The sequence below is a fragment of the Heloderma suspectum genome, chromosome 15 (assembly GCF_057233095.1).
Source record: "Heloderma suspectum isolate Gila_16-S chromosome 15, 16-S_ref, whole genome shotgun sequence".
NCBI classification, from domain to species: domain Eukaryota; kingdom Metazoa; phylum Chordata; class Lepidosauria; order Squamata; family Helodermatidae; genus Heloderma; species Heloderma suspectum.
In genome coordinates, this window is record NC_139472.1 from 23,905,884 (window position 1) to 23,929,181 (window position 23,298).

Here is a 23,298-nt window from a genome sequence, read left to right on the forward strand (position 1 = left end):
AGAAAGCATCCACCATGCTCTTCCCTGAGGTAAGGTGTAAATTCAGGGTAAGGTGTAAAATTACCTGGGGTAAGGTGTAAAATCCCTGGTGTAAATTCACTGGTGAGTGGAGACTTGAGCAGGGGGTTGGACTTGATGGTCTTATAGGCCCCTTCCAACCCTACTCTTCTATGATTCTATGACTTTCAGCCACCAGGAAGAGCCACAAAGAGGGGGAGGAAGAGGCCTACTTTGCTGGAGGGAACAAAATCTATATTTCAGGAAAAAGTGTGTTCAACTCTGCGCTGTTGCCGATCCCATATTAAAATGAGAAAGGAGAAGTCAGGGTGTTCTTGTCATTATGTGTCCTGCATACCTACCTTGGTCAGGGAATTTCTGGAACCTTAGGTTGTATCAGGTTTATTTTAATTTTTTTATTTATTTCATTTCTATACCGCCCAATCGCCGAAGCTCTCTGGGCGGTTCACAAAAATTAAAACCAAACAGCACACAATAAAACAATTTAAAATATATAGAATATTAAAACCACAATATAACAATACAGCCACAATAAAACCTAGCAGCAGTGCAGGAGTTTAAAATGCAGATTTAAAACAGCAAAGCTACTGATTTCACGTGGACTAATTTGGGGGAAAATTTTAAATTTTTTAAAATTTATTACTACATTTATATCCCGCCTTTTTCCCTCTTGCAAAGAACCCAAGACTCCTTACAGGATGCTCCTCTCCATTTTATCCACACAGCAGCCCTGAGAGCTGGGCTGGGCTGAGAGCCGGTGACTGGCCCGGCGCGACCCCGTCAGCTTCCTGGCCTAGTGGAGGCTGGACCCCCAGTCCCAGTCCAGCACTGTAGCTGCTGCACCACGCTGGTGCAGCTATCCTGGCTTTTCCTCCTTAACGGATGTTGCGGGTGCCTCCAGTGGGGCTTTTAATGTGCTGCTGCCTGCCGCGTTCGTGGAGTGCTACTGGAGCGCGTGTGTCTAGATGATGCTGCCATCCACTTGTAGCCCTCCTGTGTTTCCCTACCCCTCTGCCATCCTTTTTCTTACTGTGGAAAATCTCTTTAGAAAAAAGACAGCATAGCTGCACAGTCCCTCCTGGCTGTTAGCACAAGGAGCCCTCCATCTGGAAGCACTCTCTGGAAAGGAAAGAGACGGAAGAAGCAGCGGGAAAATATGGCAAGGTTGCGAGTGGAAAATGAGGAGGCCTGGGCCCTCCGTAACATGCCGTGAACAAGGCGAGGCAATGACACAATACAAGCCTTGTGTGGAAGCGCCCCAAGTCTGGCCGAGGAAGGGTCAGCAGGGCTTCTGCAAAGGGGAGTCCTGCCGCACAGCCCTTTTAGAGCTCTCGACGCGTGGCAAGGAGCAGGTGGATGGGGCGATGTGGAAGAGGTTGCACACTTCCAAAGAGCTTTTGGCAAAGTCCCTCAGCAAAGGCAATTTACAGCAAAAGCAGGTTGTCTTATGGGCTGGTGACTGATTAAGGAGGTGGAAGCAGAGGGTTGGAGAAAATGGATATTTCTTGCAGTGGGGGGAAGCTGGAAGTGGGCTCCATTCACATGTCCCTGATGGAGGCTGATCTGGCTGAGGCTATGAGTGAAAGGTATCTTCAGGTCATGGAAATGCTAGCTCAGTGTGCAGCAGCTGGGGAAGAATGTTAATTTCATGCTAGGAAGGATACGGAAAATCAAAATGTCTGTATCACAATGCTTTTATATAAATCCGTGGTGTGACGACACCTGGAATTCTGTGAGCAGCTCTGGTCACTGAACCTCAAAAAGGACATTGCAGAGCTGGAAAAGGTGTGGGGAGAGAGCACCCCGAATGATCAAGGGGCTGGAGCAGCTCCCCTATGAGGAAAGGTGACACCAACCTTCCCCAGCCTGGTGCCCTTCAGATGTGTTGGACTGCAACTCCCATCATTCCCAGCCAGCATTGGGGCACCAGGTTGAGGAAGGCACCTGGGACTGCTTATCTTAGAAAAAAGGCAAGTCTGGGGAGACATGATGGAGGTCTACAAAACGATTCCGGGTGTGAAGCAGCTTTCTGGAGGATGCTAGGAGTTGTAGTCCAACGCATCTGGAGGGCACCAGAGTAGGGAACGCTTGTGTGAAGAAAGTGGATCTGGAGGACTTTTTCTCCCTCTTACGTAATAATTAGCGTTTCCAGTTACTAACCAAAATTGCCTGGTAGGCTAGACAAAAGGAGGTCCTTGCTCCCACACCGTGAAATTAACTCATGGAATTCGCTCCTAAGAGGCGTGGTGATGGCTGTTGGCTAAATGGCTTTAAAAAGGGAACGGAATCGTTCCTAGGAAGGGCCGTTGTTCAGTGGTAGAGCCTGTGCTTCGCATGCAGGTGGCCCTTGGTTTGATCCCTGGTATCTCCAGTTAAGGGGGTCTCTGGGAGGAAGGGATGGGAGAGACACCCTCTCTCTGCCGGAGACCCTGGGGAGCCGTGGCCAGACAGAGTAGGAATTGTAGTGGGCACAACTAGAGCTTTGATAGAATTTCAGGGGTGCTCTCACAAAATAGCTGCCATTGGGAAGGGGGGTTGCCCATTCATAAAATGGCTGCTGTGGGGAGTGTGGCCGGTCGCAAAACACTCCTTTCCCGGAAGGCAAACTGGTGAGACTAAAAGAAAAGCAAGTTGTCCAAGAGCAAGGCAGAGGCGGAGTCTGAGCTCCAAAACACAAACCCCCTTTCCTTTGAACCCAAATAGAGAGGGTGCTGGAGGGCAGCACTTCGCTTTGCAGCATGCCAGCCACTCAATTAAAGAATTAAAATCCAGAGGTGCCGGGAGCCTGATGGATGGCAGGGAGACCCCATGAGTAACAATTCCAGGCTTGGTGGCCTGGCTTAGTATAAAGCAATGTCATCTATCCATATAGATGGATGGATGGATGGATAGATCCAGCCTTCCCTAGCCCGTCCCCCTCCAGATGTGTTGGACTGCCACTTCCATCAGCCCACAGGGCCACCGCTCAGGAGCACTGAGCGTTGTTGCTCAACTGTCTGGGGGGCACCAGGCGTGTGTGTGTGTGGGGGCTGGGCTGGGTCTCTTCGTGGCTCTTGGGCAGGATGACACCTCTGTATCCCTTGGGAGGTGAGTGGCTGAGGGGGTGGCTGTTTTCTCCATGCCTCACCTGGGGATTTCCTCAAATCATCTGCTCTGCCATTGCAGGGGGAAAGATGCTGAGTGAGTAGATCCAGCAGGCCTGCCTTTCCTGACCTTCCTCTAGGGAGCTTAGAGCAGTGGGTCTAAGCGGTGGACCGAAGGAGCTTACAGGAGCACCTCCACCCTTTTATCCTCAGAGCAGCCTGGATGAGTGAGAAGCCCGCGGTCAGCCAGCGAGCTCATGGCTGAGTGGGGCTTTGAACCCAGGCCTCCCACATCCTCCACTGCACCACACAGACCCTCTGTAGGCCCCTCCCAGTCCAGCTCAGGAGGTCCTGGAACAAGGACAAGCCTGGTGGGGCTGCTTTGGGTAACGTGCAGCCCATGTGTGCCTGGGCGGGGAGAGAGGGAGGACTTGGGCCCCGTCCTCGGCTTGACTAGCAGCCCCTGGCGGGGCAGCCTTGTCATGGGAAGCTCCAGGCATCCCGTTACTCTGTCGAAGTCCAGGACAGAACAGAAGCCTTGGATGCCTCCAGGACCCTCTTGAGCAGTGGGAAGTTCGAGAGGGGCAGGGCCCCTGGTCTGGCGCCTTGCACTCACCCTTCTCTTGCATAGCACTCTCCAGGCTCGTTGGCCGAGTGATGACAAGCTGAAGCATGTGGAGAGAGCGCAAGATCTCGGAGAATGGAGGGCCTGATTCCAGGGTCCCTGGAACGAGTCAACATTCCCCTCACATCAACCCTGCAAGGCAGGTGAGGCTTTGAGAACATGCCTGGCCCAAGCTCACCCATGGCTGCCGAATGGAGATTCAGACTGGGCCCCCCAGGCTCGTCACTCTGCTCTGAAAGGTCTCCTGGCCTTCCTGAGGTGGGGCATGACTGACATGCTTGTCATGGCAGGATGGAGCCTGGCTTTTTGTAACACTGACTCTTTCGTTCTTTGAATTTTGGTGGGTATTTTAAAATGTTGCAAATATTAGTGTCCTGGATCCAAAGGCCTGTGTAATTCCATGAGGTTTGGACTTGTGTTTCTCAAGCAGCAGGCTGCCCCCCGCCCCACCTCCCCAGAACACAGAACACTCTTATTTTTTAAAATGAATGGCGTTTCATCACTGGTGTTTGACATGGGATGGCAGGGGCCAGGGAGGAAGGGGTGTATGTGTGCTTGTCCTTCAAAGGAAAGCCAATTCTGGCTTTCTTCTGCGCATGCCCAAAGTGTTGCGAGTGCCGCAAGGAGCTCTTTGGCTCCCGGCCTGCACTTCTTAGCTTTCTGTAGATGGAGGCTGTCTGGAGCGCGATGAGTTCCTCCTCTTCTGTTAAGCATATCACATGCTAACCAGTGGCCTTAATTTAAAAACACATGCACAGCGTTCTCCAGAAACACAGTTGGTGCATATCCCTCAGTCCGTACATTCCAAAAGACCTGGGGACTGTACACAAGGATGTTTCCTCTTGCATGAGCCCCAGGAAGGAGCTTTGAGAGAAGCGTGTTTGTTCTGCCTGGGCCAACGGGCTGTCAGACAAACTTCCTGAAAGCCACGGAGGCAACTGGGTTTGCACAGTGCAAAGCAGATTACCCCCAGCGTCTCTAAAAACCCGTGCTGGTTATCATTGTCACTGAGTCCCAGTAAGACGCTGTGTGTTCTTGCAGGTGGTCTTTGCCCTCTGGGGTGTTCCAGAAAGCTGCTTGGTCCCAAGAAAGCACAGTCCGGGTGGCGCCAAAGAAGATGGCTGATGTGGACACTGACAGCTCCTGCCTGCCTCCCGTTCAGGAAGGTAAGCTGGGATGTTCAGGGTCTGCAGACCAGTGATGTGGGGAGGAAATACTTCCATTTCATAAGTTCATTAATAAAAATGAATGGATGCCCATTGCAAATATCATATTAGGCAAATATGGCTGTTTCAAAGTTGTGATTAGTATTGTCCAGGTGATTGTCCCTAGTAGCAAGGATGTGAGAGAATAAGTATATCTCACTGAAAAACATGTTGTGTCTCCTTGTGAAATAGAACTAATCCATAGGGATAGCAGCAAAACTGAAGGTTCCTCAACAACCGTCTGGATCAAAATAAATGGAGCAAAGAATAAAAGGAACCTGGTGGTCGGAGTCTACTACCGGCCACCCAATCAAGGAGAAGATGAGGATGAAACTTTTGAAAAGCAAATAGCCAATGTTTCAAGGAAGCATGATGTAGTGGTAATGGGGGACTTCAATTTCCCCGATATTTGTTGGGAGACAAATTCCGCAAAACATGGCCCCCCCAGGAAATTCCTGACTTGTGTGGCAGATAACTTCCTCCTACAGAAAATAGAGGACGGAACTAGAGGATCGGCTATCCTTGACTTGATCCTAAGCAACAGGGATGACTTAGTGGATAAAGTAGCAGTTACAGGAACTCTGGGGGAAAGCGACCATGTTGCACTTGAGTTCTTGGTTCTAAGGGAAGCAAAAGCCGAGTGTAGTCAAGCACGTACCCTGGATTTTAGGAAAGCTGATTTTAATCAACTCAGAACAATGATCAGGAAGGTCCCATGGCAAGTGACGCTAACGAGAAAAGGAGTCCAGGATGGGTGGGAGCTTTTAAAAAAGGAAATTCTCAAGGCACAATTACAAAACATTCTAACAAGAAGAAAAGGTGGAAGACAACAGAAGAAGCCAGTGCGGCTTCACAAAAAACTTAGAGATTACCTGTTAGAGCAATACGACAATGGAAACAATTCCCTAGGGAGGAGGTGGGCTCTCCCACACTGGAGGCATTTAAGATGAGGCTGGACAGCCATCTGTCACGGATGCTCTGACTTGGATTCCTGCATTGAGCAAGGGGTTGGACTCGATGGCCTTGCAGGCCCCTTCCAACCCTACTATTCTATGAAAACAAAAAAGGACACATATAGGAAGTGGAAACAAGGAAGGCCAAGCGACAAAGGAAGAGTACAGGCAGGTAGCACGGAATTGCAGGGATGGCGTCAGGAAGGCTACAGCTGAGAACGAGCTGAGGTTAGCGAGGGAGGCTAAAAGCAACAGAAAGGCTTTCTTCAGCTACGTGCAAAGTAAAAGGCAGAGGAAAGAAATGGTGGTTCATCTAATAAATAAGGATGGCAAAATGATAACAGATGACAAAGAAAAGGCAGAGGTGCTCAATTCCTACTTTGGCTCAGTCTTCTCCCAAAAGAGGGTCTATGACCCCCGTGGCAAAGGCGAAGTACAGGCTGAAGGGGCAGGATTGCAGCTCGAGATCGATAGGCATATGGTCAAGGAACACCTAATGACTTTGAATGAGTTCAAATCTCCAGGACCAGATGAACTGCATCCTGGGGTCATAAAGGAACTGGCAGAAGAACTCTCAGAACCACTGTCTATTCTCTTTGAGCAATCACGGAGGACGGGTGAAGTGCCAGGTGACTGGAGGAGGGCTAATGTCCCTATCTTCAAAAAGGAGGAACCTGGGAACTACAGAACAGGCAGTCTGACATCAGTCCCTGGGAAAATTCTGGAGCTGATGATAAAGCAATCCATCTGGAAGCACCTTGAAAACAATGCAGTGATGACTCGAAGCCAACATGGATTTGTCAAGAACAAATCTTGCCAGACGAATCTGATCTCATTTTTGGATCAAGTAACCTCCCTTGTGTACTGTGGGAATGCTGTAGACATCATATACCTTGACTTCAGCAAAGCTTTCGACACAGTGCCCCATGATCTCCTGATGAGCAAACTAGCTCAAAGTGGGCTAGATGAAACAATGATTGGGTGGATCCACAGTTGGCTACAGAATCGGACTCAAAGCGTGCTTCTCAATGGGACCTTCTCCAACTGGGGAGAGGGAACGAGTGGGGTACCGCAGGGCTCAGTCTTGGGCCCAGTGCTCTTCCACATTTTTATTAATGACTTGGAGGAGGAGGTGCAGGGAATGCTGATCACATTTGCAGATGACACAAAATTGGGCGGGATAGCTAATACTGTGGAAGACAGAAACAAAATTCAAAGTGATCTGGATAGACTGGAGCGCTGGGCAGAAAACAACAGAATGACATTGAATAGGGATCAATGCCAAGTTCTGCCCCTAGGAAAAAGAAACCAAATGCACAGTTACAAGATGGGGGATATGTGTCTCTACAAGCGAGAAGGATCTTGGAATTGTTGTTGATCACAGGCTGAATATGAGCCAACAATGTGATGTGGCTGCAAAAAAGGCAAATGCTCTTTTGGGCTGCATTAATTGCATAGCTTCCAAATCCTGGGAAGTACCAGTTCCCCTCTACTCAGCACTGCTTAGGCCTCATCTGGAGTACTGTGTCCAGTTCTGGGCACCACACTTGAAGAAGGATGCAGACAAACTGGAGAGGGTTTAGAGGAGGGCAGCAGAGATGATCAGAGGACTGGAAACAAAGCCCTGTGAAGAGAGACTGAAATAACTGGGCATGTTTAGCCTTTAGACGAGAAGACTGGGGGGGGAGATAGGATAGTGCTTTTCAAGTACTTGAAAAGTTGTCCCAGAGAGGAAGGCCAGGATCTCTTCTCCATCCTCCCAGAGTGCAGGACACGGAATAATGGGCTCAAGTGACAGGAAGCCAGATTCCATCTGAACATCCGGAGAAACTTCCTGACTGTTAGAGCAACACGATGGGACCCATTCCCTAGGGAGGTGGTGGGCTCTCCCACACTGGAGGCATTCAAGACGAAGCTGGACAGCCATCTGTCAGGGATGGTCTGACTTGGATTCCTGCATTGAGCAGGGGTTGGACTCGATGGCCTTGTAGGCCCCTTCCAACCCTACTATTCTATGATTCTGTGAACCCTTAGAGGAAGAGAGCTGAACTCTGTTGAAATAGATGAGTGCTTGTCAGCATTTCATGCACAGTTCTTGCACAGTAAAATCAATTACTTTATGAAGTGATGAAGCAAGCAGGAAGATAGAGCAACGGTGCAGGAAAACTTGTAGTGGGTCTGATGGAACGCAGCATAGAGTTCATTATCGAGCCTATTCTTGGGCAGTCACGGCAGCAAAGAAGCCTTACTTTTCCCGCCCTGTTGCATCTGTGCAGTTGTTGTCTGGTTGATTTGTGTGGTGAAGGGCCTTTTACAGCTTGGCCCTCAGATAGAAGTGGAGGATTACATTGGAAGACCTGCCGTAACTTGTTTGCGAAGCGCTTTGCAGGTAAAATTGCTCAGATCCGCTGGGCTTGGGCTTCAGTTTGCCAGTTGCAGTTCTGGAGGTGGGTAGAGACTCAGTTACCAGATACCTTTCATCTTATTGGCCTTGGAGAAGTTTGACCCATCACTTGTGTACTTGACCTTTGTCCATTGTAGCTTGTGAAAATAATACAGTCCGGCTTACACCCTTTGGGTCTGCAAAGTAGGGAATGAACCTTTGAAGGAAGCATATGGACCTCAGGTATTGAAAGAAGTGGTGGCACAGCCTCTTTGGATTCTTCGGACCTGAAGAACTGTTGCTCAGTTTCAAATATACCTTTTCTGGGCAAAGTGCATGAATGAGCAGTGGTGCCAGAGCCCGAAGGGGTTACTGGGTGAAAGTGACTATCCAGATCCTTTACAGTCTGGCTCTCAGCCTGGTTCTGTTGCCTTGGCTGCCCTAGTGGATGACTTACACCAGGAGATCACATGCAGCAGCCCTGTTGATTCTCCTGGACCTCTCAGTAGCATTTGTACTATCGACCATGGTATCTTTCTGGACTGTTTTGAGGGGATTAGGATTGGTAATACGGTATTGAGCTGGTTCCATTCATTCCTGACCGATCGGACCCAGACAGTGGTGCTGGGGGACCACTACTCCACCCTGTGGCCCATGGGGCTCTGCGGGGTTCCATCTTGTCCCGTGTGGACCCCCATCATCTAATCAATATCCACATGAAACCACTGGGTGAGACCATCGGGGGATGAGGGATGCAGCGTTGTCAGTGTGCAGCGATATCTCTCATCTTCCTCTACTCTGAAGGAGGCAGTGGAAATACTCAGCTGCCATCTGGCAGCTGTCAGGGACCGGATGGGGCAAAACAAGCTCAACGCTTATCCTGACAAGAAGGAAGTACTGTTGGTAGGTGAATTACCTGACTCAGGATTAGGACAGAGTTGCACCACCTCTGAAAGGTCAGGTTTGGGGGTGTCTGCTGATCTGGCACGCTTGCTACGTGTGCAGGGGGCGCTGGCTGTGAGGCGCCCCTGTTCCCAGCCGTGGCTGGCTTGCCATCTGCGACTGTTCCTGACAAAGGCTGACCTTGCCAGATCCATTCATACCCCAGTCGTCTTTAGGTTAGACTACAACGGTGCGCTTTATGTGGGGCTGCCCTTGATAAGTGTCCAGAAACAGCCTTGGTGCAAAATGTGGCAGCCAGGTTGCTGGTGGGTGCCAAGGGCTTTGGCCCTGTTATGCCTATTTTAGTTGAATTGTGGTGACTGCCAGTTTGATCCCGGGCTCACTTTAAGGTGCTGCTGTTAATCTTTAAAGCCCTAAACACCGTGGACACCTGAAGGATAGCTTTCTCCCATATGTTCCTCCCTGTGTGTTCCAGTCCTCACCTAGGGCTCTATTTCAGATCTCCCAACCTCATGGCGCTCGGCATGCATGCGCGGGTCTGCCGCAGGGGCCAGCGGAGATTCGTCAGACCTTGACCCTGCGCTGTTTTAGGCAGTATGTAAAAACCTGGCTCTTTACGAAGGCGTTCGGTGAATTGTTCTCCGAGCCTCCTTTTTTCTTATTTTCTTTTTTTACCTCTCATGGTTAACTGCTGTTTTTATAAACTTCTTGTTTGTTTATTTCGGCTTTTAAAATTGTTTTAAATATTGTTGACTTTGTTTGCCTTTGAGTTCCGTTTCCAGGAAGTGGGTAGCGATATAAGTTTTTAGAAGATCTACCACAATGGAGGTGGCCTTTCGTTAAAAAGGGGCAGCTCATATGCCAGTTTTAGGAGGCTGGTTGGCCGTTCATCCGGAAACGGTGGGGTGGGGGCTGCCCCAGGGGTGCCTCCATGAGTGATTTATGCTAAGTGGGCCGCATGTAGAGGTTGTTAGGGACACATGACGTCGCGGCCATCCAGCAGCCACCCCAGAACTTATCAGGGAAAAACAAGATTTCCTGAGACTGCTTAAAGTCCGCTTCTTTTCCTTAAGTTGGGTTCTCCGAGGTGTAGTTGTCGTGTGGCCCAGCCCCCGCATTGACCTCGGGCATGCCAGCCCGGCCCAGGTGACCGTGACCCTGGTCAAGGGGTGTTTCCTGTCCCTGTGTTTCCCAGCACAAACCAATTAGTGTCTACTCAGTAGTCACTCCCATTGTGGCCAATGAGGCCGAATACACACACCAGAGATCCCCCTCAGTTGAAATAGCACATTTTAAAGTACTAATTCCCTGAAGGCTGTAAAGTGCTTTCCCCAAGCTGCCGTTTGGTTTATTGCCTTCGGAAGTAACTAATTCAGACCTTCATTCCTGCGCAGCATCAGGTTAGAAAGGGGGCTGGTTTCCCCTCGCTTTGTTTCCCCTTGTTTCCCAGCACAAACGTGTGTGTCTACTTGGAAGTAACTCCCATTGTGGTCAGTGAGGTTTATTCCTGAAATGCACACTCCCAAAGTTACTGAGATCCCCCCATGAATCGAAATACCACACATAGAGAGCCTTAATGTCAAAGCTTCGATGGATCGCAGCAGGGCAGCAAGAAGACTGTGTTCCAGTCATGATTGTTGCTGTAAGGAAGTCGGGAAGAGAGAGAGAAAGAGAGTGATTTCTGTGGATACAGGGAAGGAAACCTCCTGGGATTTTATCAAAGGAGAAAGCGGGGGAGCCTGGAGGGGGGGAGCCTCTATTATTGGTTGAGCAGCCCCTGCCTGTCAGATGGCACTCACTCCAACCCCCCCACCCTACCCAGAAGTATGTTCTGTGAAGCGACTTTTACTGGTGCCAGACACTTGCTCGTGGAGCCCTGCGCGGAGCAAAGCTGGCTCCTTGAAAAATCTGGGTAAGCCACAATAGGCTTCTCCTTCCATCTCCTTCTGTTGTCGTGGAGAAACCTTCCCAGTGACCCTGCAGTCGGGCAGGGTTAGGGATGCTGGAGAAATTTGAGATGGACTAAAATGAGCTTGGATTTCTAAGAATCCAACCTGTGGAATCCGCTGCAGAGCGACCCCCTCAGGCCTTGCGGAGTCCGTGGACATTTGGATGATTTTTTTACTTTCCCCAAATTTACACATATGTATTCGTAGGAAAATATGTAGGTTTCTGCTGAGGAAACATTGAATGGAATGGGGAACAATACGCTAAATGTTACGTACTGAGATAAATTATGTAAATACTTACGTAAATACTTACATTAAATACTTACATAAATATTTGCAGATTTTTCTGCATGACGAAAAAATAATCATCTGCATCCGCCTATGGGCGGATGACGGAACAAAAGGCACCTGGCAATCCGTGGAACACAGACGGAGTGGATTTTACACAGTCCGTACATCCCTAGGCAGTGTTAAGCCAATACCCAAGAGGCCTTGTGGAGGCCTGGGTGCAGAGGCCTTGTGGAGAAGGAGGTAAAACTCATGGATATCCCTTTCTCGTTGTTTTTAGCAATGTGAGGCCTGACTGGCATGTAGCATTTTTGTAGCAGCAGCAAGGGACAAGCGTGATGTTTTTGATGTCTAAGCAAGCCATGGGGCTGTGTGGCAGGGCCTGTTGGGAGTGGGGCAGCCTGGTGAGGCGCCATCCCGCCTGCTGGGCTGGTGCCTCCGTGTGTGTTTCCCAGCCTCGAAGCAGAGCACTCCGTTCCCAAACGCTGCCTTTGTGGGGAGCGATCCTGAGGCTCCCGTTGTAGAAAGCTTCAGTGGCTGAGCCAAATCGTCGTCAGCTGAGGAACCACAAAGACCAGCTCACTGCTTTTTTGGAAATGGCCTTGGTGGTGGTGGTGGTGGTGAAGTCCTGCTTGTGGGTTTCCCACAGGCAGCTGGTTGGCGACTGTGTGAACAGAATGCCGAGTGAGGTGGAGCCACCTTGGTCTGATCCAGCTTCAGGACGCTTCTTCCGCTCCGTTGTTGTGAGGGTGCCGGTGTCGCAGCCTGCTGGCTCACTTGGGCATCTGACCATTGCGTCCGCAGCTGCTCCAGATGCAGAGTCTGTGGCAAGCCATCAGCTCCCGCAATTGCCTGCTTTTTCTCACGCTAAAGGTAGTTCCCACGTACCCTTAGCACTGGAGGCGTTTTAAGGCCAAGTCGCCTAGCCAGATGCTGTTCGGAGCCACAGTCTGAATTAAAGGCTCCAGACCCCCGTGGAGGCAGTGTGGGCACCGCTCTTCTGGTCTGCCCTTGGTCTTCTGAAATGTGCCAAGGCTTCAGCTCTTTATTCGAGCTGGACCGCAACCCATGAGATCTCACAGCCTTGATTCTTGGGATCGAGTTATACTGTTCTGAATCTGGCGGGGGGGGGGGGGTCGAGTACCTAACAGTATCTCAGTTTAAGAACATAAGAAGAGTCGTGGCATCTTGTCTCCACAGTGGCCGAACAGAAGCTCCAACGGGAAGCCCAGAGCAGGGCATGAGTGCAGTTGCAGCCCCCTCCCGCTCATGTTCCCCAGCAACTGGCATACAGAAGCACACCGCCTCCAGTCCTGGAGGCAATAGTGTGACCGCTGTGACTAGTAGCCACTGATAGCCGCCTCCTCCTCCTGCTGCTCCATGCACGTGTCTAACCCCCTTTTAAAGCCATGCAAGTTGGTGGCCATCACTGCCTCTTGTGGTAGCAAATTCTGTAGTTTTACCTCTGTGCTGGGTGAAGGAGTCCTTCCTTCACACAGTTTCTGGATATGGAATAAGATTTATGCAGTGGGTTTTTCTCCTGAGGTTTTGACCATGATGGGGGCTAATCAGGCTAAAAATGTATTGCCTTGGAGGGTTAAGGATTCAGACATCCAAAACACTTACCCAGTGATAATTTTTGTAAACATTATTAAAATAATAGTGAAATACCACTTAAATATGGGAATGTTGTAGTGCTATGCCCCTATTGTAACACACACACACACTTTATATTACCAGTTACTCTTTTTATAACCCTATATAAACAATGTCTACCAGATCACTCCTGTCCACATATTTATTGACAGAGAACTCTAAAAGGTTAGTGAGACAGGACTTCCCTGTGCAGCAAGCGTGTTGATTCCTTTCTAGCAAGACTGCCCTTCTATATAATTGACAACAATAATGCTTTCCACCAATTTACCCAGAACAAATATTAAGCTAAGTGGCCTGTAATTTCCTGTGTCCCCCCTGTAATCTACTTATCTTTCATTAGTACTCCTTTAAATCCCTTGTCATCCAATGGTCCAACTGCCTCCCTAGCCAGTTTCCTGCTTCTGAGGTATTCAAAGATTTTTTTTTATTCTTGGCCTTAATGTTATTAGCAACATGCTTCTGAATACCATTTTGCTGCTCCTGCTGCTGGATCCCTTATTGTCTGCTGGCATTTCCTCTGAGCAAGTTTGAGTTCCTTTATGTTTTCCCCATTTGGCCCAGACTTCCGTTTTCTGAAGGCACCCTTCTTTTCTCTAACAGCTTCTTTGATACTGCTCTTGATACTGCCATGCTAGTGACCTCTTGGACGTGGTGCTGCCTTTTCTGGCTTGCAGTACATATTGTAGCTGAGCTTCTATGATTGTGGTTTTGAGTAACCCCCAAGCATCTTGAAGAGATTTTGACCCTCTTGACTTTCCTTTTCAACATTCTTTTTTACTGTTATTAACAGTTTCCTCATTTTACAAAAGTATCCCTTTCTGAAAGCAAATGTGACTTGGTTGGGCTTCCTTGGCAGTTTCCCACTTATGTATACATTAAATTTGCTAGCATTGTGGCCACTGTTTCCAATTCATTTGACAACGCTCACAGTCCATTTAGGATTAGTTCAGGGTCGCCTACCCTCTGGTTGATTCCATGACCAACTGTTCTAGGGCACAGTTGTTTAGGGTATTGAGAAATTGTATCTTTTTGTTGTGAATGACACACATTTATCCAGTCATTGTGAGGGTAATCAAAGTTATCCATTATTACAGTACTTTCTCATTTGGATTTCATTTTCCATCTCAAGATCACCTGAGCAGTTTGATCACTTTTTCAAAAAAAGCCCTTTCTGGTTACCGCCTTCACCCACCTTGCTAAAACAGTCTTGCGCGTCCATCGACTGTCGCGTGGCAGCAGCCATTCCACCTGGCTGCAGTGAGGGAGGAGCAGGAGGGGAGCAGGGCCACTCCATCTGCTCACCTGAGAGGCCAGCTGCCCCCTTCCTGGAGCTGTGCCCCATCCCAACAGGCCATTAAGCACTTCCTAGCTAAGAACTAGGGCCTGAGTTTGTGTTTTTTCTCTTCCTTCCCCATCCTTTTTCCTTTTGCATTATGACGTTTTAGATTGTAAACCTGAGGGCTAGGACTGTCTTGGTTTTTTACTGATAGGTGAGCCCCTCTGGAACTCTTTTCCATTTTTTTTTTTAGCTGAAGCACTAAAATGATAAGTAATAGTAATAATTCTTTAAATAAATCTGCTTGTGGGTTACGGTGGACGATCAGTGATTGATCAGTGCGAGGAGCTATCCGTCTGGAAGGCCTTTGGGATGCAGTGGGGTGGGAGAGCATGTGCAGAGCTCTTGAAGAGCATTGTGGGGGGGGGGCTTGTTGCTGTGGGTTTCGTGGCCTGGGAAACTGCTGCCGGGGGTTGGGCCTCAGCAGGCAGGCTGCGCGTGGCGGACCCCCCACTTGTGGGGGCTGGAAGTGTCTTTTGCAGCAGACTTCGCACCGCCCCAGTGAGCAGCCAGGCCCCATGATAAAGTTGGTGCCGCTAAGCAGTGAGGGCCGTTGCTGGAGCAGAACTCATTATGGGCTGCATCCAAAGGACACATGTGGAATATCATTCTTTCTTACAACCTGAAAATGTTTTCCCTTCCAAGTGGCAAACTTTTTTTTTTATACCACCCCTTGTTTCAACATTTGGTTGAGCGGCGAGGGCCGAATCAAGGGGCTGCAGGGCTGCATCAGCAGAGGCCCCTGCCAGGCATTCCCCTCTCCCCACCCCTCCCCACCCTTGTTGTGTGAACAGTGTGCAGGCAGAGACCTTTCAGCACCTCCTTCAGCCGCACCAAGTGGAACGCTGCCGCGGCGGCACGGCTTCCCGGCACGAGAGTGGGCGGCTGGTGTTCGTGGGGGCGGGGCGGAGGCACGGGGGTCCCACGCCTAGTGTCTGGCAGAGCTCCCGCAGGGAGGCCTCGGGCAGGGCTGGCTGCGTTCTCGGCAAGGAGGAGCCGCTGCCACGGCTGCTGTCACGGCTGCCTCTCTCCTGCAGCAGAGTGGGTGCCGGAGCTCAGCTGGTGGCTGCCTGAGATGCGGAGCTGGGCGGCATCACATTCTGCGGCTGCTGTGTCATGTGCAGTTTCTCCAGCACTGTTGAGTGTGCAAAGAGCTGCTTCCCGGTGGGTTGTGCACGTGGTGTTGCAGCTGCACCTTTGAGCAGAGAGAACCCTGCCTCTCCGGAGCGCTCTCCGGGCGGTTTTCAGGTGGCTGCTCTTCTCGTGGTCTCAGTCCCTCCACCTGCAATATGGGAATGACCGTGCTGCACCATCAGTGCTTCTTCCACCCATGAGGTGGAATTCCCACCCTTTTTATGGCGCATCTACGTAAGGCTGTTGTCAAACCATTGCCCTCTGTCTGAATTAAACGCCGGCCTGTGCTTCTCTAATGCATGTTTGTTTCGAATGGGGCCCCGCTAGTGCCGTGGCAGAGCGTGGGTGGCTTTTGTTTCTGTCCAGTGCTGGCGTCCTCGTTCAAAGTGCTGTTTATAAATAATTGGCGGTGATGAAGAAGTTGTTAGGAAGCCAGGCTCCCTCCAAAGAATTGTTGTCTCTCCAGGGCCGACCTTAAAACGAGACACGTATTGCCCTTTTGCCCAAAGACACTGACCTTGCCTCCCCCCCGCCCCGCTTCCTTTGAAACCTGCTGGGGAGGGGCCAGTTTGGAGTGGAGAAATCTGTTTGAGGGGGTGACGTCCTCCTCTTCTCCCTGCCCGCTGCTGTTCTCCTCCTTCCAGAAGTGTTGTTTCCTCTTCAAAGGGGCTGTTGGTGAGCAGACGGGAGGAATTGTCGGCCCCCCAAGTATCAACTTGTGCTGATGAGCTTTATTAACAGAACTAAGGCCTGTTGTTATTTGCTGGGTCTGTGCGTGTTTCTTTTCCCTGCAGTTTGCCGGGATTTTGCTGTCCTGGAAGATGGCACTTTGGCCTACTGCCTGCAAGAGCGAGAGAGTAAGAATGGGGATGCGGGCTGGTGGGACAGGTCAGAGCGAGCCGGGGGCACCCTCCTTTCTGGCCAGTGCTCCGGGGGTGGGTGGAGCGTCCTTTTCCCTGGCCAGGCCTTTGGCCTTGTTCCAGAAACGTCAGAGCACTAATCTAAGAGGCCACGATCTCAGTCTGGAGCCACCCGCGAATGAACAGGGCCTTTGGAGGTTCAGCAGGGACATGAGCTCAAGGCAGCCTTCAGAACCAGTCTTGGGTTAAGTATGGGATGCCTCTGACTCTTTATTCCAGATTTTGTTACTATTTTGTAGTTAATTAAATGGAGGTGAAGACTTCGGTGAATCAACTGTGTTGATTTTAACAAGGTTCTGATCTCTCCAGGCGACGTAGCATTTTGAGGGACATTCTCAAGGTTGGCTTCTCCTGGCAGCTGTTGGAAAGGAATGGCCCCCTTCTGCAGCCCAAAGTTATCACTTCGCTCATCCCGTAATGTTTTTGGCTGCCATGACTCATGGCCATGAATCATCCCGTGACGTCAAGACTTTCCCACCACAGCAGTGAAATCGATGCACACGCTGACCCTTCTCTCCCCAGTGCCTCCCACACCCTGCCAGTGGTGACATTTAATGGCACGTCAGATGGGGCGTGCCCGGGGCGGGCGGGCGGGCCAAGCGGCCTGCAGCTGGAAGCGGTGGACAGAGGAGGCGGGGAGCCTTCCCCCTCATCCCTCTCCCTGTTCCTGCAGCCCTTGAGAGGGGAAGGAGGCGTGAGCGGCTGCCTGGGGGACTGGCCGCCTCTCCTCCAGGCGCAGACACCCTGGCTACAGTGCCCACTGCTCCTGGGTCCTGGCAAGGGAGGCCCCCCCAAACCCCTCGCTTCCCCTTCAGTGCTGCTCCAGTGCCTGGCGAGGCAAAAGTCATGAAGCGCACCCTCCCCAAGCAGCCGCGGCTGCTGCCGGCTTGGCTTCTGCGCTGGGGGGGCGCTGGGGGTGACCAGAGGGCTGCTGCCCTGCGGCGCGCCTCTTCCTGCCCTTCTGCAGCCCGCGCTCCACGCAGCTGAGCCGCCACCGCTGCGTTGCTTTGCCCGTGCAGGCGGCAAACCACCCCCGGAGAGCAGCCGGGGGGCCTCCTGGGAAGGGGCGCTTTGGTCCCCGCCCTGGGAATGGCAGGCAGGCAGGGCGCTTGCCGTTGGCCGGGGGCTGGGAAAGCAGATGCTGGGAGAGGGGAACCGCGGGGAAGGGCGGCGGGCAGGCAGTTCCTGCTGCTCCGGGGCACCGGCTGGGCTGGGCTGGCGGCGGGAGAGGCTGCCTGGGCCGCTCTGAGTGCTGCAAGGACTCGGAGTGCATCCTTGCGCCCTGCTCCTCTTCGGGCCTCTGCAGAAAGGCCTCTCCTGCTGAGGCCCCGCCCAGGGGGTGCGTGGCTTCTGCAGCATGCGCAGGCAGTGAGCTGGAGGGGAGCCGGTGCCAGCCAGGTGGAGCTGAGCCTCGGGAGGCGCCACTTCTGCCAGCGGGCCGGGGTGGGCAGCGGGCCAGGGGGCTGGCATCCTGGCTGCTCCTTCCTTGGCCCTCTGGGTCTGGCTGTGCTGTCCCGGCAGAGTCCTCCACGCCTCCCTGGGCCTTGAGCCCCCGCCCCCACTCCCAGACTTCTTGGACTGTTTGTTTCCCAGGGGAGTTCAGTGCCTGCTTTCGCCTGCTTCCGATCAGGGCGGAGGGAGAGGGGAGGACATGCGCGGCTTTCTCATTTCCGTGCCCACAGCAAATCCTCCTGTCTCCCTCCGGTTGAGCAGCACTGTGCCTCCAACATCCAGAAGAACCAGCTTTTCCAGAAAGACGTCCAGATCGCCAAGAAGCTGCAGGCCCTGGAGGAACAAGCCAGTAAGCAGCCAGTCTCTGAGTTACAGGAGCACGTGTAGGGTGAAGCTTTCTTGAGGGGCTCTCTTTTGGCAGTGGGCAGTGTGTAGGGGAATGCGATGTGGTCCCATGCCGCTGGAGCAGGCCTGGGTTCTAGTCCTGCCTCTGCTGTGGCTTTAGCAGGTTGTGGGCCCTGGGGTGTGGCCCATATTTGCATGCAGTTGGCCAGCTCTTTCCCAGGCCAGCTTGCCCCCCCCAAGCCTCTGCCAGCACAAGCCTCAGCAGAAAAGCCCCCCCCCCCCCGGGTGGTGTCCCGGGTGGCGGCGCCGGTGCCCGGCTTATCAGGGGGTGGAGGCCCTAGCTGCTCTCCCCTCGCGTCCTGGGTCTGCAGACTGTGGGGGATTAGCATGAGCTGAGAGGGCCCCCTCTGAGCAGGCAGAACGCATGTGTCCCTTTCAGGGTGCATCCTGCGGCCAGCAGGCCAGGGGGCTGCTGCTCTGACTGCTTCTTTCTTCTGTCCTCACCCCGTCATGTGCAGCGAGGGGAGGGATTCCAGAGTTGCCCAGGAAGATGTTCAGAGGACGGCCAAGGAGCGGTGCCCGGGGGGGGAGAACGGCCAGCAGGTACGTGGAGCCAAGGGGGGCCACATGCCTTGTACCCCGCCTCGCGGGAGCAGGGCGTGGCTGGCTGCCCAGGCTGCCCTTTCATTGGGCTGCTTGGTTTGGGCCGCTGCAGCACAGCCTGCAACCCTGGGGCTGGCTGCTCAGAAGGGGCTTGCGGGCATTTGGGGCCGAGCTCAGCCATCGCTGGAGACGGGCCCCGCAGGGGCCTCTGGACACGGAGCTCTGTGGCCAGGGGAACCCAGGGGGGCGGGAGAGGGAGCAAGGGGTGGCTGGCCCTCAGAGGGGCTGCTGGGGCACTGTGGTCCAGGGCTGCTGGCTCCTGGTTTCCCCGGCAGTCGTAGGGCCTCCAGAGCCCCAGGCCGCTAGGCCAGGCATGGGGACCGGGCCCCCTGCACTGGCGCTCCAGGCTTCAGAGGCTGTCCCCACGCTGCAGCTGGAGGTGCCTGGAAGGCCCTCCTCCTGCTCTGCTGGGGCTTGCTGTGCGACACTTGGGGCCTCCAGACGGGGGGGGCTCCTGGCACTACCAGTCCAAAAGCCCTTAGCAGCCTGGCCTGCGTCGCCCTCCGTGACGGGATTTTCTGGCGAGAAATAAGCTGTAAGAAGCTGTGGGGAAATGGGGGGCAGCTACAAAGGGGAGGGGAGGGGAGGGCCTCTGGGCCCCTGGCCCCGTACAAGGCCACTGTGGAGGCAAAGTGATGGTGCGAGATGCCCCGCCGGGGGCTGAGCAGACTCTCTGGGGCCACGGGTGCTGTTCATGTGACACGGCAGCCCACTGCGGGTTACTTACCGTATAGCGAAGCTGTGGCAAGTCCGGGGTGCGTCCGGCCGCCATTTTGAATGTGCAGCCCCCATTTGGGGGTGTTTGTGTCATGTGAACCTGGTGAATGTGGGTATGTGAGGGTTAAACGACCCCCACATAACCCATTGTCTTGTTTCAGGGCGATGCGAGGGTTGTTTAACCCTTGCATAACCTGTGCTTGCTGGGGTCGCATGGCACGACAACCATGACAACCCCGATACTTGACACTCGACAACCCCAAGTGGGGGTTAGATATGCAACATGCCCCCCATGGGTGCTGTGGCTCCTCGTGGGTTAAATAACCCACGATGAGCTGCAGCGTGTCATCCAAACCTGGCCATTGCCTTGGTGCTGGATGCCCCAACAAGCACTCCTCTGGGGGTGGCCAAACCCAGCAGGCAGGAGCGTGCCTCTGTGTTGTGCCTCTCTCCCTCCCTGGCAGATGCCCCAGCCTGCTCATGACCTCTGGGGGGGGGGGCAGTCAGCTCACTCCCTGCTGTCCCTTTCTGAGTCAAGGTGAACTAGCTGTGCCCCTGTGGATCAGGCAGGTTTCGTGCATCGGGATTCAAATACAAAAGTGATGTGACTTCAGAATGTGCAGTACGTCCAGGGGGCAGCCTCCCCATGGGATTTGGACACTCATCTGACTCCAGGTGGGGGTGGCGGGTACAGATTCCCAAAGCTTTTTGTCCCCCCCCAAAAAAAAATTAACGACGGGTACCCTAATAACCACAATGGCAATTTTCGTGGAACTAATTCCACTGTGGCTGAACTCCTTTCCTAGGAACCCATCCGAGCCTGAGCACCTCACCCAAATCAGAGGCTCTGTTGTGTCTCTTGACTTTCTGCGCGTGCCCTAAACTGGTTTCTGGGACCTCTGTTGAATGGAGGGAGCCGCAAACCGGCTCTGGGAGCAGGTCCAGGCCACTCGGAAGAGCTGCAGTAGAAGCCTTTTGCCCAAGTTGGTCTAGTCAGATGCATTTGACATGGAGCCTATTTCTAGCCACTTCCTCTCCGGGCAGGAGAACCAATGGCATGCTGCTTGCATAGTAGTCCTGAGGGGGGAATTTGATTCGGAGGCAGCTGAACAGAGGGCCACTCTCTCCTTGGCTTCCCCATGTGGGGACTGGCTGGCTTGGGCAGGACTCCAGTGCCAAGGCCCATGGGAGGCCCAGCATTCAGGCTGGACTGTTCCTAAAACCCACTCCACAGATTCTGGCTGTGCTGTTCTGAGCCTGCCCAGCAGCCCCCTTGGCCTGGCTATGAGATGCCTCTGATCTCATTTCGAGGGATCCCGTTTCAGTATATGGGACAGACTGATACCAAATGGGATTAGCCTGGAAGGAGCAGTTTGCAGAGGCTGTTTGGCTAAGAGCTTAGGAGCAAGAGGTCGGCGGTGGAAGGGCAGGAGAGAGAACAAATGTCTAAGAGCAGAAGCCCCAAATCTCAGCCGAAGGGTGGAGCTCACAGGCCCTGTCTGGACATGGAGCTCCAGCCATCCCAAATTTCAGTGGATGTTCCTAGTGGGAGCTTTTGAGAGCAAGGTGGGGTCTTTTGTTCTGACCAGCTATAGGCTGTTTGGGAAGGAAAGGATATCGGGACCCTTTTCCATCTGGTTTCCCACCCAGTATTGGGACTGAAGCCGCCTTGGCCACCCTGTTTGTTGATGGATGCCAAGGCCGGAAGAGGGGCAGTGCACCCCTTCTGCTTCTGCCTCCCAAACACCTCAGGTAGCTTCTTCAACCCATCTGGAGATGGCGGCGTGGCTCCCTGTACTGTGCCAGAGCGCTCCCTCTGGCGCATGCGTGAGGCTGCGCTCTTCCCCCCGCCTCCCAACAGAAGGCCAGGCCCACGGTCAGTGCCTGTCACCACAAGCCTGCTTGCTTTGCTTTGTCTAGCTGTGGCATGTAGATGTATCGTCTGGCCCAGCCAAAGGCTGAAGGTGGGTAGCAAATCACAGCCCCCTTGAAAACACTATAAGCGTCATCCTTTCGCAACATAACCCCAGACACATCTGGGGGGCACCAGGTTGGGGAAGTCTGTCATGCAGTGTGAGTGCTTGTACCCTGAGTGGCCCTCATCCTGCCCAGAACTCATAGAGTCATAGAATAGTAGGGTTGGAAGGGGCCTACAAGGCCATCAAGTCAAGCACCCTGCTCAATGCAGGAATCCAAGTCAGAGCATCCCTGACAGGTGGCTGTCCAGCCTCGACTTGAACGCCTCCAGGGTGGGAGAGCCCACCGCCTCTCTAGGTAATTGGTTCCATTGTCGTATTGCTCTGACAGTCAGGACGTTGTTCTGGATGTTCAGCCGGAATCTGGTTTCCTGCCACTTGAGCCCATTCTTCCATGTCCTGCACGCTGGGATGATCGAGAAGAGATCCTGGCCTTCCTCTCTGGGACAACCTTTCAATACTTGAAGAGCACTATCATATCTCCCCTCAGTCTTCTCTTCTCAAGGCTAAACATGCCCAGTTCTTTCAGCCTCTCTTTCAGAGAGCTTCGGCTATTGGGCAGTATAGAAATGTATGTATGTATGTATGTAAGTAAGTAAGTCTCTCTTCATAGGGCTTTGTTTCTAGTCCCCTGATCATCTTCCTTGCCCTCCTCTGAACCCTCTCCAGCTTGTCTGCATCCTTCTTCAAGTGCGGTGCCCAGAACTGGACACAGTACTCCAGATGAGGCCTAAGCAGTGTTGAGTAGAGGGGAACTAGTACTTCACGGGATTTGGAGGCTATGCTTCTATTAACGCAGCCCCAAATAGCATTTGCCTTTTTTGCAGCCACATCACATTGTTGGCTCATATTCAGCTTGTGATCTACCACAATTCCAAGATCCTTCTCACTTGTAGTGTTGTTGAGCCACGTATCCCCCATCTTGTAACTGTGCCTTTGGTTTCTTTTTCCTAGATGCAGAACTTGGCACTTATCCCTATTATATTTCATTCCGTTGTTTTCTGCCCTGTGCTCCGCCCCGGCTGAGCTGCTGCCGGTGCTCTGCCAAATCCTGTGGCCCTCTCAGCTGGCATAACTGGAGTACAGGATTGCTCCCTGAGTGGTGCTTAAGCTGTGGGGAAGGACTTTGCCTGCCCCCGCCCCCCGCCAGTCGGCTTGAGTTGCAGCCCCAACTTTTAAATAGGGTGTTCTTGTGCCAATGGAAGCTAATACACATCCTTAAGTAGATTTGTGGGTCTGTCTGTGACGAGCAGGCCTGGCAGAGTTCCTGGTTTTTTTGGCACTCTCCAGGGCTCGAGAGCTGTCCTGGGGGAAGCAGCATCCCCTTGCTGCTGCATCCTTCTTGCAGTGGCATCCTTGCAGTGACGCTTCCCCAGCAAGGACGAGCATCTTGTGCTGGCTGGCTCTGGCCTGGCAGCTGCTGCCCCCAGTGGCAAAGCAGCTCCAGTCTGTCTCCTTCTCTTGTGCCCCATCTGTGGTATGGGAAATACAGCTTTGTTTACACTTCACGAACATTTTATTGACACAGGTAAGTTGGAGACTTCTTGCGATCCACCAGGTATTGATTTAAAAAACAACATAAAACATATTCATACATAATAATTAATTACACCATCCTTAATTAAAAAAAGAGATAAAAAAGAGGGAAAAGGAAAGATTTACATTATTTCAAATATATACATTAATATAAGC

At 52.5% G+C, this 23,298-nt stretch overlaps 1 protein-coding gene across 3 annotated transcripts in view; it reads left to right on the forward strand.

Annotated features, from left to right (window-relative positions):
* The first annotated feature begins 4,634 nt into the window (after positions 1-4,634).
* The window catches only part of LOC146335493 (uncharacterized), a 29,302-nt gene continuing 10,638 nt past the window's right edge, over positions 4,635-23,298 (forward strand). The window contains exons 1-5 of one of the 3 annotated variants that reach the window (XM_084822160.1): positions 4,846-4,892; positions 16,328-16,390; positions 16,763-17,010; positions 18,167-18,254; positions 18,769-18,853. In XM_084822160.1, the coding sequence (XP_084678286.1) occupies positions 16,893-17,010; positions 18,167-18,254; positions 18,769-18,853 (291 nt within the window). In that variant the 5' untranslated portion in view covers positions 4,846-4,892; positions 16,328-16,390; positions 16,763-16,892. Of the gene's footprint in view, positions 4,893-16,327; positions 16,391-16,762; positions 17,011-18,166; positions 18,255-18,768; positions 18,854-23,298 lie in introns of all 3 variants that reach the window. The other 2 variants (XM_084822161.1, XM_084822162.1) reach the window with 2 other exon arrangements.